Consider the following 13,537-nt stretch of genomic DNA (forward strand, 5'->3'; position numbering starts at 1 on the left):
TTTTTTTTTTTTTAATTAAAAAAATTTTTTTTCTTGTTTTTTTTTGTGGTCGTTGTTTTGTTTTGGCGGGTGCTTTTTGGAAGTCTTAAAGGGGCAGGGCGGGTCACTTAATCCAGAGGTAGGGAATCCGGGATCTCTGGGCACCCTAACCCCTGGGCTGCAGGGAGCAGGGAGGCCCCTTACGGAGATAAATAGCCTCCCAGCAGCTCCTGCTCCAACGCGACTCCACCATTTTGGAGTAGCTGCCCGAGCCAGGCCACGCCCACAGCAACAGCGGAGATTAACTCCATAGCAGCCGGGCAGGAAGCAGAAACCCTGTCTGCGCGCAGCTGCGCAGCACAAGCCACTAGAGGCCGCTGTTCTCCCAGGAGAGGAGGGCCACAAACCAACAAGAAAGGAAGACCTTCCAGCCGTCACTCGTCCCAGTTCTGCAGACTATTCCTATCACCATGAAAAGGCAAAGCTACAGGCAGACAAAGATCACAGAGACAACACCAGAGAAGGAGACAGACCTAACCAGTCTTCCTGACAAAGAATTCAAAATAAGAATCATAAACATGCTGACAGAGATGCAGAGAAATACGCAAGAAAAATGGGATGAAGTCCGGAAAGAGATCACAGATGCCAGAAAGGAGATCGCAGAAATGAAACAAAGTCTGGAAGGGTTTATAAGCAGAATGGATAGAATGCAAGAGGCCATTGATGGAATTGAAATCAGAGAACAGGAACGCATAGAAGCTGACATAGAGAGAGACAAAAGGATCTCCAGGAATGAAACAATATTAAGAGAACTGTGTGACCAATCTAAAAGGAGCAATATCCGTATTATAGGGGTCCCAGAAGAAGAAGAGAGAGGCAAAGAGATGGAAAGTATCTTAGAAGAAATAATTGCTGAAAACTTCCCCACACTGGGGGAGGAAGTAATCGAACAGACCACGGAAATACACAGAACCCCCAACAGAAAGGATCCAAGAAGGGCAACACCAAGACACATAATAATTAAAATGGCAAAGATCAAGGACAAGGAAAGAGTGTTAAAGGCAGCTAGAGAGAAAAAGGTCACCTATAAAGGGAAACCCATCAGGCTAACGTCAGATTTCTCAACAGAAACCCTACAGGCCAGAAGAGAATGGCATGATATATTTAATACAATGAAACAGAAGGGCCTTGAACCAAGGATACTGTATCCAGCACGACTATCATTCAAATATGACAGTGGGATTAAACAATTCCCAGACAAACAAAAGCTGAGGGAATTTGCTTTCCACAAACCACCTCTACAGAACATCTTACAGGGACTGCTCTAGATGGGAGCACTCCTAGAAAGAGCACAGCACAAAACACCCAACATATGAAGAATCGAGGAGGAGGAACAAGAAGGGAGAGAAGAAAAGAATCTCCAGACAGTGTATATAACAGCTCAATAAGCGAGCTAAGTTAGGCAGTAAGATACTAAAGAGGCTAACCTTGAACCTTTGGTAACCACGAATTTAAAGCCTGCAATGGCAATAAGTACATATCTTTCAATAGTCACCCTAAATGTTAATGGGTTGAATGCACCAATCAAAAGACACAGAGTAACAGAATGGATAAAAAAGCAAGACCCATCTATATGCTGCTTACAAGAAACTCACCTCAAACCCAAAGACATGTACAGACTAAAAGTCAAGGGATGGAAAAACATATTTCAAGCAAACAACAGTGAGAAGAAAGCAGGGGTTGCAGTACTAATATCAGACAAAATAGACTTCAAATCAAAGAACGTAACAAGAGATAAAGAAGGACACTACATAATGATAAAGGGCTCAGTCAAACAAGAGGATATAACCATTCTAAATATATATGCACCCAACACAGGAGCACCAGCATATGTGAAACAAATACTAACAGAACTAAAGGGGGATATAGACTGCAATGCATTCATTCTAGGAGACTTCAACACACCACTCACCCCAAAGGATAGATCCACTGGGCAGAAAATAAGTAAGGACACGGAAGCACTGAACAACACAGTAGAGCAGATGGACCTAATAGACATCTATAGAACTCTACATCCAAAAGCAGCGGGATATACATTCTTCTCAAGTGCACATGGAACATTCTCCAGAATAGACCACATACTAGGCCACAAAAAGAGCCTCAGAAAATTCCAAAAGATTGAAATCCTACCAACCAACTTTTCAGACCACAAAGGCATAAAACTAGAAATAAACTGTACAAAGAAAGCAAAGAGGCTCACAAACACATGGAGGCTTAACAACACGCTCCTAAATAATCAATGGATCAATGACCAAATCAAAATGGAGATCCAGCAATATATGGAAATAAATGACAACAACAACACTAAGCCCCAACTTCTGTGGGACACAGCAAAAGCAGTCTTAAGAGGAAAGTATATAGCAATCCAAGCATATTTAAAAAAGGAAGAGCAATCCCAAATGAATGGTCTAATGTCACAATTATCGAAATTGGAAAAAGAAGAACAGATGAGGCCTAAGGTCAGCAGAAGGAGGGACATAATAAAGATCAGAGAAGAAATAAATAAAATTGAGAAGAATAAAACAATAGCAAAAATCAATGAAACCAAGAGCTGGTTCTTCGAGAAAATAAACAAAATAGATAAGCCTCTAGCCAGACTTATTAAGAAGAAAAGAGAGTCAACACAAATCAACAGTATCAGAAACGAGAAAGGAAAAATCACGACGGACCCCACGGAAATGCAAAGAATTATTGGAGAATACTATGAAAACCTATATGCTAACAAGCTGGGAAACCTAGGAGAAATGGACAACTTCCTAGAAAAATATAACCTTCCAAGATTGACCCAGGAAGAAACAGAAAATCTAAACAGACCAATTACCAGCAACGAAATTGAAGAGGTAATCAAAAAACTACCAAAGAACAAAACCCCCGGGCCAGATGGATTTACCTCGGAATTTTATCAGACATACAGGGAAGACATAATACCCATTCTCCTTAAAGTTTTCCAAAAAATAGAGGAGGAGGGGATACTCCCAAACTCATTCTATGAAGCTAACATCACCCTAATACCAAAACCAGGCAAAGACCCCACGAAAAAAGAAAACTACAGACCAATATCCCTGATGAACGTAGATGCAAAAATACTCAACAAAATATTAGCAAACCGAATTCAAAAATACATCAAAAGGATCATACACCATGACCAAGTGGGATTCATCCCAGGGATGCAAGGATGGTACAACATTCTAAAGTCCATCAACATCATCCACCACATCAACAAAAAGAAAGACAAAAACCACATGATCATCTCCATAGATGCTGAAAAAGCATTTGACAAAGTTCAACATCCATTCATGTGAAAAACTCTCAGCAAAATGGGAATAGAGGGCAAGTACCTCAACATAATAAAGGCCATCTATGATAAACCCACAGCCAACATTATATTGAACAGCGAGAAGCTGAAAGCATTTCCTCTGAGATCGGGAACTAGACAGGGATGCCCACTCTCTCCACTGTTATTTAACATAGTACTGGAGGTCCTAGCCACGGCAATCAGATAAAATAAAGAAATACAAGGAATCTAGATTGGTAAAGAAGAAGTTAAACTGTCACTATTTGCAGATGACATGATACTGTACATAAAAAACCCTAAAGACTCCACCCCAAAACTACTAGAACTGATATCGGAATACAGCAAAGTTGCAGGATACAAAATCAACACACAGAAATCTGTGGCTTTCCTATATACTAACAATGAACCAACAGAGAGAGAAATCTGGAAAACAACTCCATTCACAATTGCATCAAAAAAAATAAAATACCTAGGAATAAACCTAACCAAAGAAGTGAAAGACTTATACTCTGAAAACTACAAGTCACTCTTAAGAGAAATTAAAGGGGACACTAACAGATGGAAACTCATCCCATGCTCGTGGCTAGGAAGAATTAATATCGTCAAAATGGCCATCCTGCCCAAAGCAATATACAGATTTGATGCAATCCCTATGAAACTACCAGCAACATTCTTCAATGAACTGGAACAAATAATTCAAAAATTCATATGGAAACACCAAAGACCCCGAATAGCCAAAGCAATCCTGAGAAAGAAGAATAAAGTAGGGGGGATCTCACTCCCCAACTTCAAGCTCTACTATAAAGCCATAGTAATCAAGACAATTTGGTACTGGCACAAGAGCAGAGCCACAGACCAATGGAACAGACTAGAGAATCCAGACATTAACCCAGACATATATGGTCAATTAATATTTGATAAAGGAGCCATGGACATACAATGGCGAAATGACAGTCTCTTCAACAGGTGGTGCTGGCAAAACTGGACAGCTACATGTAGGAGAATGAAACTGGACCATTGTCTAACCCCATATACAAAAGTAAACTCAAAATGGATCAAAGACCTGAATGTAAGCCATGAAACCATTAAACTCTTGGAAGAAAACATAGGCGAAAACCTCTTAGACATAAACATGAGTGACCTCTTCTTGAACATATCTCCCCGGGCAAGGAAAACAACAGCAAAAATGAGTAAGTGGGACTATATTAAGCTGAAAAGCTTCTGTACAGCAAAAGACACCATCAATAGAACAAGAAGGATCCCTACAGTATGGGAGAATATATTTGAAAATGACACATCCGATAAAGGCTTGACGTCCAGAATATATAAGGAGCTCTCACGCCTCAACAAACAAAAAACAAATAATCCAATTAAAAAATGGGCAGAGGAACTGAACAGACAGTTCTCCAAAAAAGAAATACAGATGGCCAACAGACACATGAAAAGATGCTCCACATCGCTAATTATCAGAGAAATGCAAATTAAAACTACAATGAGGTATCACCTCACACCAGTAAGGATGGCTGCCATCCAAAAGACAAACAACAACAAATGTTGGCGAGGCTGTGGAGAAAGGGGAACCCTCCTACACTGCTGGTGGGAATGTAAGTTAGTTCAACCATTGTGGAAAGCAGTATGGAGGTACATCAAAATGCTCAAAACAGACTTACCATTTGACCCAGGAATTCCACTCCTAGGAATTTACCCTAAGAATGCAGCAATCAAGTTTGAGAAAGACAGATGCACCCCTATGTTTATTGCAGCACTATTTACAATAGCCAAGAATTGGAAGCAACCTAAATGTCCATCAATAGATGAATGGATAAAGAAGATGTGGTACATATACACAATGGAATACTACTCAGCTATAAGAAAAGGGCAAATCCAATCATTTGCAGCAACATGGATGGAGCTGGAGGGTATTATGCTCAGTGAAACAAGCCAAGCGGAGAAAGAGAAATACCAAATGATTTCACTTATCTGTGGAATATAAGAACAAAGGAAAAACTGAAGGAACAAAACAGCAGCAGAATCACAGAACTCAAGAATGGACTAACAGGTACCAAAGGGAAAGGGACTGGGGAGGATGGGTGGGTAGGGAGGGATAAGGGGGGGAGAAGCAGGAGGGTATTAAGATTAACATGCATGTGGGGGTAGGAGAAAAGGGAGGGCTGTACAACACAGAGAAGGCAAGTAGTGATTCTACAACATTTTGCTATGCTGATGGACAGTGACTGTAAAGGGGTTTATAGGGGAGACCTGGTATAGGGGAGAGCCTAGTAAACATAATATTCGTCATGTAAGTGTAGATTAGTGATAGAAAAAAAAAAAAAAGGGCAGTTCCTGTGTGGTAACCTCCAACGAGTTCTACACAAGGGTATAAAGGGCATATAAAAGTGTAGGCAAAGGGTCTGTTTGTGTTTATACAGAGGATCAAAGCCTAATTGGGCTACCCCGAAAATGAACTAAGATACGATATGAAAAAGAACTTCCAACATCTGCACTCTCTGGAAGACTCATGCCAGAAGATGATCATCAAAAAACCCCAACAAAGATCCACGCACTGCTACAGCTGTAGATGCACTCATCCCACCAGTTCCTGGACTTGCCATGGGAATGAGGAAGGAGATATCTAAGCTGGCCTGTACATACAGTAAAACAACAAAATTGGACTGGATCTATACTGTTGGAACTCAACCAAGAATTTGGAGAAGTGCAAGTTGTAGCGCTCCAAAGTCTTACAACTACAAACTATTTATTGTTAAAAGAACATATGGCATGTGAACAGTCCCCAGGAATGGGTTGTTTTAATTTGTCTGATTTCTCTCAGACTGTTCAAGTTCATTTGGACAATATCCACCATATCATAGATAAGTTTTCACAAATGCCTAAGGTGCCTAACTGGTTTTCTTGGTTTCACTGCAGATGGCTGGTAATTACAGATATGCTTTGGTTATGTAACTATACTCCTATTATGTTAATGTGTGTGTGCAATTTAAGTAGTAGCTTAAAACCTATACATGCTGAAGTTACTCTACAAGAAGATATATCAAAGAAATAATCAATCTTCCCATGTTTTCTTCCGCCTGCTACTTCTATAGCTTTTCTTCTTCCTTCCTAATTGCAACCCTTAAATAGAATTCGTGCCTCATATCAAATTTACCGAGTATCATAATTCTTCCAAGTGGTAAAGATACCTCAAGACAAATGCTGGGCATAGAAGCCACAGGGCATAAATATGCAAAGAAGTAAAAAGCTAACTTTTTCAAACAATAAGGCTTCTTTCTCACTTACCAACTTCACATTTCCCTGTATGGCCCCGGAAGATGACTGGTTAGCCAGAGACGGGTAAGATTCCTCAAGGGAGGAACAACCTAAGACAGGCACAGTCGCAGGGGGGCCATCAGGTGAGAAATCGGGGATCAACAGAGGTGAGGCTTAGAACCTCACCCCCCCGTTCTGAGAGAAATCTTCTGCATACGTGGATGTTTTATTGCCCTGGTCTAGCTTGGATTAACACATAGTCTACAGGCACACACCTGATCATCTACATGTGCTCTCTTACAACACTAAACTATGTTTTCTACCTTTATCTTGTATCTACCTACCACTTCAGCATTTTATTAAAAATAATAATAATAAAGAGAGAAATGTGGTATCCACATATAAATCAAGTATAAAAACCAAATGAGTATTCATATTTGAACTGACTGTTTATAGTTCATAATGCATGAGCAAAACCGAAAGTTTCTGTGATGACTGCCCTTGTACTGTTCACTATGTAACTTATTCATTATGTAAGAATTTGTTCTACATGTAAAAACTTGTTTGTTATGCCTCAGAAGATTGGAGACTGACAAAAATTAGGCTTGGGGTGGAATAATGATTGTGCATTGAGCATTGACTCCCCTATACAGAATTTTATTGTCGTTAACAACCATTTGATCAATAAATATGAGAGATGCCCTCACAAAAAAAAAAAAAAAAAAAAAAAAAAGGACAGACTTCCAATGGTAAAATAAATTAGTAACCGGGATGTAAGGTATAGCATAAGGAATATAGTCAAGATATTGTAACAGCCTGGTAGGGTGATAGCTGGAACCTAGAATTATGTATATAAATGTTCTACCACTGTGTTGTACACTTGAAACTCATGTAATGTAATACTGTGTGTCAACTACCCTTCAATAAAAAATAATTATTAAAAAAAAAAAAAAAAAAAGAACTCTTACAGCTCAACAGTAAAAGGACAGTTGGCCCAAATTTAAAACCATGCAAAGGATTTTAATAGACTTTTTTTTCAAAGAGGTTGTTATACATGGCCAATAAACATGTAAAAAGATACTCAACGTAATTCATTGTCAGAGAAATACAGATCAAAACTACAATGAGATACCTCTTCACACCTACTAGAATGGCTAAAGTAAAAAAAGACAGTAATAAGTATTGATGAGAAGTAGGGCAATTAGAACTATGCAGCAACTTTGGGCAACAGTTTACAGTTCCTGAAAATGTTAAAGATAGAATTAATGTATGACCCAGCACTTCCATCCCTAGCCATAAAACCTAGAAATAGGAAAATACGTGTAGGCAAAAACCTGTACACGTGGATATTCTTAATAGCCAGAAAGTAGAAACACTCCACATCCCAAATGTCAAATAGATAAACAAAATGATATCCATACAGTGAAAGATGAATTGTCCATAAACAGGAATGGCTGATACATGCTACAACGTAGACGAGTCTTGGAAACATTATTAGTGAAAGAATCAGTCATGGAAGGCCACATTTTGTATGATTTTATTTATATGAAATGGCCAGATGTGGCAGATCTGTAGAAAGGAAGTTAGATTAGGGATTGCCTAGGACTGGGAAAATAGTGAGGCAAAGGAGGTGACTGCTAATGGGCACAGGGTTGTTTTTTGGGGTGACGAAGATGTTCTAAAATTGTGATGATGGTTGCACAGCTCTGCCACTGTAATAAAAACCATTGAATTATATACTTCAAAGAGGTGAGTTGTATGATATGTGATTTTTATCTCAATAAAGCTGTTTAAATAAAAATAAGTTCTAAAGAGAAATCCTACCTTTTGCAACAACATGAATCAAGCTAGAGGGTGAAATAAGTTTGCAGTGAAATAAGCCAGGTGGAAAAAGACAAGTACCAAATGATTTCCCCCATTTGGAGTATAACAACAAAGCAAAACTGAAGGAACAAAACAGCAGCAGACTCACAAACTTCAAGAAGAGACTAGCAGTCACCAAAGGGAAGGGGGTGGGGAGAGAGGGAGAAGGGGATTAAAGGGCATTATGATTAACACGCATAATGTAGGGGAGATCACAGGGAGAGCAGTATAGCACAGAGAAGACAAGTAGTGACTGTAGCATCTTAACTACATTGATGGACAGTGACTGCAATGGGGTTTTGTGGGGGGGACTTTGTAATATGGGTGAATGTACTAACCACAGTGTTGCTCATATGAAACCTTCATAAGATTGTTTATCAATGATATATTAATAAATAAGTTCTTAGATTCTAATTGAATTTTTCCTGTTGACCTGTGATTTATTGTAATGATTCTAAAAATAAATACAGACTATGGTTAGAGTAGCTTTTCCAGTTATATTCTAAACCTTTATCAGTCTTTATCTTATCGTGAAAGAATCTTCCTAGAGCATTTTTGGCCTCTATTCTTTGGCCTCCTGAATTGTGTTTATAATCTTTTGGACAGTCCAGCCTGAATTTTCTTCCATTGAATGTCCTATTTTCTTTCAAATTACTTTAAAGATCCTGGTCTCTCAAACAATAGCAAATGTTGGCAAGGATGTGGAGAAAGGGGAACCCTCCTACACTGCTGGTGGGAATGTAAACTAGTTCAACCATTGTGGAAAGCAGTATGGAGGTTCCTCAAAAAACTAAAAATAGAAATACCATTTGACCCAGGAATTCCACTCCTAGGAATATACCATAAGAATGCAGCAGCCCAGTTTGAAAAAGACATGTGCACCCCTATGTTTATCTCAGCACTATTTACAATAGCCAAGAAATGGAAGCAACCTAAGTGTCCATCAGTAGATGAATGGATAAAGAAGATGTGGTACATATACACAATGGAATATTATTCAGCAATAAGAAGAAAATAAATCCTACCATTTGCAACAACATGGATGGAGCTAGAGGGTATTATGCTCAGTGAAATAAGCCAGGTGGAAAAAGACAAGTACCAAATGATTTCACTCATCTGTGGAGTATAAGAACAAAGAAAAAAACTGAAGGAACAAGACAGCAGCAGACTCATAGAACCCAAGAATGGACTAACAGTTACCAAAGGGAAAGGGACTGGGAAGGATGAGTGGGAAGGGAGGGATAAGGGGGTAAAGGGGGCATTATGATTAGCACACGTAATGTAGCGGGGAGGGGGGACAAGGGAAAGGCAGTACGTACAGAGAAGACAAGTAATGATTCTATAGCATCTTACTACGCTGATAGACAGTGACTAATGGGGTATGTGGGGGGGACTTGATAATAGGGGGAGTCTAGTAACCATAATGTAGTTCAAGTAATTGTACATTAACGATACCAAAATTTAAAAAAAGATCCTGGTCTCTTCTTTCTGCTCTTGTTTCTTTCCTCCTTTTGTGTAATGATCCTCAGTTATAAATAGGCTTGTTTTGCTAAATAGCTATACGGAGCTTTTAATTTCTTTGAGGTCGACTGATCCAGGTAAAGTTGGTCCTGTGAGGGCCACATAGAAAGAAAATAATACTGTGTTTAGTTTTTAGGAAGATAGGAAGGTGTGAACTTATTGCTTATTAAATTTTAAATGGGACTAAAGTCTTCAATAATTGCAACCAAAGTCAATGTTTGTTTCACATGAAAGTCGGTGAAGTGAGAGTTATTAGAAGGAAAGGGAGATTGAGAAGAGGGAGCAGGACAGTTGCTGGAAAAGTACAAAGATCGAAGAGAGGGTGGCAGCAAGAGGAAAGGGTGAGGTGCGCATCTCCCATCTTTCCTAGCCCAGCCCACTCCCTGAAGACCTGTGGGTGGCATCTTCAATTTCGATCCTTTCTCTTTCCCTCCTTTCCCCTCTCCTCCCTTTTCTTCCCCTCCCCTCTCTTCTCTTCCTCTCCTTTCCCTTCCACTCCCTTCCCCTGGTTCCTCCCTTCCCCTCCCCTTCATTTATTCCTTTTATCCTTCCTTCTCTCCCTCTGTCCTTTCCTCCTCTCTTTCTCTCTCTCCCTATTACTGTTTCATTTGCCTACTGTGCAGTTGACCCCTCTTCTTATTAAAGCTCCCTATAAGCACTCCTTGCATATTTTCTGCCCCACCTTGGTTCCTCACCAATTTTCCTCTTTGTCAGAGCTTTCTGTCCTTAGTCTCCTACTCCCATTCTGCTGCTCTGTAGCTGTGTTAATTTCATGCTTCTTAACTTCTCACTCTGCCTTTTTCCCAGAGAGCTCTCCTAAATCTCCTTTCTGTTTCTGGTCTGTCTGGTCTTTATTCTGAGGCCCCAGCTTCCATTTTCAGTGTTCCCTCATTCATCTCATCTTACCTACCTCTTGTTTCTGGGCAGCCTGTCTAGTATCTGCTCACTCTTTAGAATGAAGTGACCTGTGTCTTTCTACTGAAGTGCTTTCAGATATATAAGTACCGTTACTTGTCAAATTTAATGGGTAGGATATGAGGTTAAGATTTAGAGATCCAGTTGTAATGAATGCCTAAACTAAATGAATGCCTAAACATTTCAACTAAAAATGTTTAGGCCAAAAATTATCTGCATCCTCAGTTACAAGTAGGAAATAATGGGATATGGGTCAGACTTTAAGGTTTTAGAAGTGAAATTGTGACACAAACATAAGGGTAAGTCAGAGAAGAAATGTGGGCAAAGACAACATGACAGTGACCCTCTTTCCTTCCTGAAATGTCTAAGTTACATATGTAAGAGTAAGTCATAACATTATAACATTGCAAAATGTGAAGGCAAAACAAACTACCATAGAATGCTCCAGCATGGCTCCTTTTTGGTCCAAGGAAAATGCTGTAAGTAGAAGACATCAGAAAACATACAGTTAAATAAGTTCTCTAGATGATAGGATTGTGGCTCTTTTCCTGTGTTCCCGTTTGTATTTCCTAATTTTCCTTTACAGTGAGTATACATTGCTTTTGTAATAAGAAACACATTTTTAACCAAAAAAAAAAAAGTGATACAAGTATAGAAAGCAATTATTCTGAATATAAAATCAGAAGCACTAATGCAATTGGTGTTGGGTGAAAATAAGTGAATAGAGAAAGCATCAGATTATCAGTCATATCAGCATTTCTTTAATTTCTGACATTCTTACTTTGTTGTTCTTTTATTTGTGTAAGTTCCCTTAGCATGATTTTTATGCACTCTTTAAAAATGTCTTAGTGACTGAGGGGATTCATTTTAAGGCTGAAACTAAAGTATTTTTCATGGGTTTGGAGAAATAATTGTGCCATAAAACTTGTAGAAGTGCTTTATGTGAAACTTACCACAGCTCTGCCTGCAGGCATGTCGAGTGCTACCTGTATTTGGCTGCCTCTGCACTGAAGAGGTGGGCGTGGTGTCTCCCTTCAGTGAGTGGATTGTAAGAGAGTTGTACAGAACCAACTGAATCCCTGGAACTCTATTCTCAGGGAGATGGTGAAGGAAATTCTTTAAACTGTATGTAAAACAAAATTTATTCTTTATTTGCAGGTTAGAAATGATATTTGCCAAATTTGATGAAGTGCAAAATTCGGGCGGTATGATTTTGAGCATCAGCAAAGGTAAGAATAAGCTATCCCAGTTCTCAAAAACATTTCTAAAACTATTTAGCAAAGCCTTAGAGACTAAGACTAAAACATTTTCAAATCGACTATTGTATCGCTGATTCAGCAGATTAGACTTCGCAGCTTGAAATTTAGGATATACTAACACCTTTACATACTGTTGATCCTTACCTATCTTTTTCAGTTTAATAATGGATCAGTTGTATAAAATGATAGTGTTCTTGTGCCGAATTTTTTTTGTATATTGTGGGTTTCAGATGTGATGATCATCTTGCCTTCTATGTTCCATACATGAAATGTGTTTTTCATTTCCAGAGTCATTATTTTACTTGGTTGTTTTTGGTAGAAATTGTGGGATTGATGTTCTCTGTTACGCCTTTGTGCAGGCTATCAGTGATGTTGCTGGAGTAGAGACACAGGCATAGGGACTTTACCAGCATAGTCTTTGACTTAATTAGAATGAAACTAATTCCGGGAGGTTTAGTAACTGGCATTTATTTGATTTTGAGATTGCTCTCCTTTTTGTAAGGTTGCCAAATTGTGTTTGGTTTTACTGGGTAGCTAGACTTTAGTCTTTAAATATTAATTAGCCTTATATGTAAAGAATATATTCTGTTTCCAAAGATAGTATAGGCGGTTTTTCCATCTAGGAAAGTAGGTCCGTATTAAAGAGAGTGTGGTTCAGTAATATAAATGAGGTTGTCAGAAAAATCTGGTATATTATGAATGGTACAGTGAAATAGTAGGAAAACTAGTTAATAGTACAGTTTAGTTCTTTTTCTCTGTACTAAACCACAGCTGAGCCTTGTTGTGTTTCAGGAAGGCAGATGGTGTGAGAATTTAGTGTTAAAAAGATTGTGTCTACCCTAATCTAAAGTTAATTCCAGAAGCATAAATTGACTTCAGTGCTACCAGTCATCACCCTGACTGCCAGCAGTTTCTCACTCCTCTGAAGAGAAGGTGTTTTAAGAGCAGCGTCCTTATTTTTCCAGTAGTTACTCTCTGTTTCCATGGAAACCAGAAATAGGAAGATGGATAGTTAAAATTCCTTGAATTGAGACTTGAGTGTTTTCATACCATTTACAACAGTACATTTTCGTTATTATATTCCAGATTATGTAGTTATAACTCATAAGAAGAAAAATATAATGCATATAATTTAAGATCTTTATTGATTGGATATGGTTTATTTTGAAAGTGTTATCATTCTTGTATTTTGTGAGGTTCGTATTCAGTTAACTTCAAAATAAAAGATTTTTTTTGTTCCATTTTCTTTTAGCTCCCATTTATTTTTCTTATTTATTTCTCCATAAACAGAAGGTTTGGGGTTAGTATCCAGCATTTATTTCTCTTGGAGGGAATTTTGAGAGATTTTTTGTATTGAAGATTATGGTCTGAAGTATGGTCA

The 13,537-nt window shown here is 38.6% G+C and overlaps 1 protein-coding gene across 22 annotated transcripts in view; it reads left to right on the plus strand.

The window, feature by feature from the left end:
* Positions 1–13,537, plus strand: part of CLASP2 (cytoplasmic linker associated protein 2) — a 207,596-nt gene that overhangs the window by 43,076 nt on the left and 150,983 nt on the right. For all 22 annotated transcript variants that reach the window (XM_057491788.1, XM_036892293.2, XM_057491791.1 and 19 more), the window contains exon 7: positions 12,056–12,126. In XM_057491788.1, the coding sequence (XP_057347771.1) occupies positions 12,056–12,126 (71 nt within the window). The remainder of the gene's footprint in view (positions 1–12,055; positions 12,127–13,537) is intronic.

This window comes from Manis pentadactyla, chromosome 14, assembly GCF_030020395.1.
Source record: "Manis pentadactyla isolate mManPen7 chromosome 14, mManPen7.hap1, whole genome shotgun sequence".
In the NCBI taxonomy this organism is placed as follows: Eukaryota; Metazoa; Chordata; class Mammalia; order Pholidota; family Manidae; genus Manis; species Manis pentadactyla.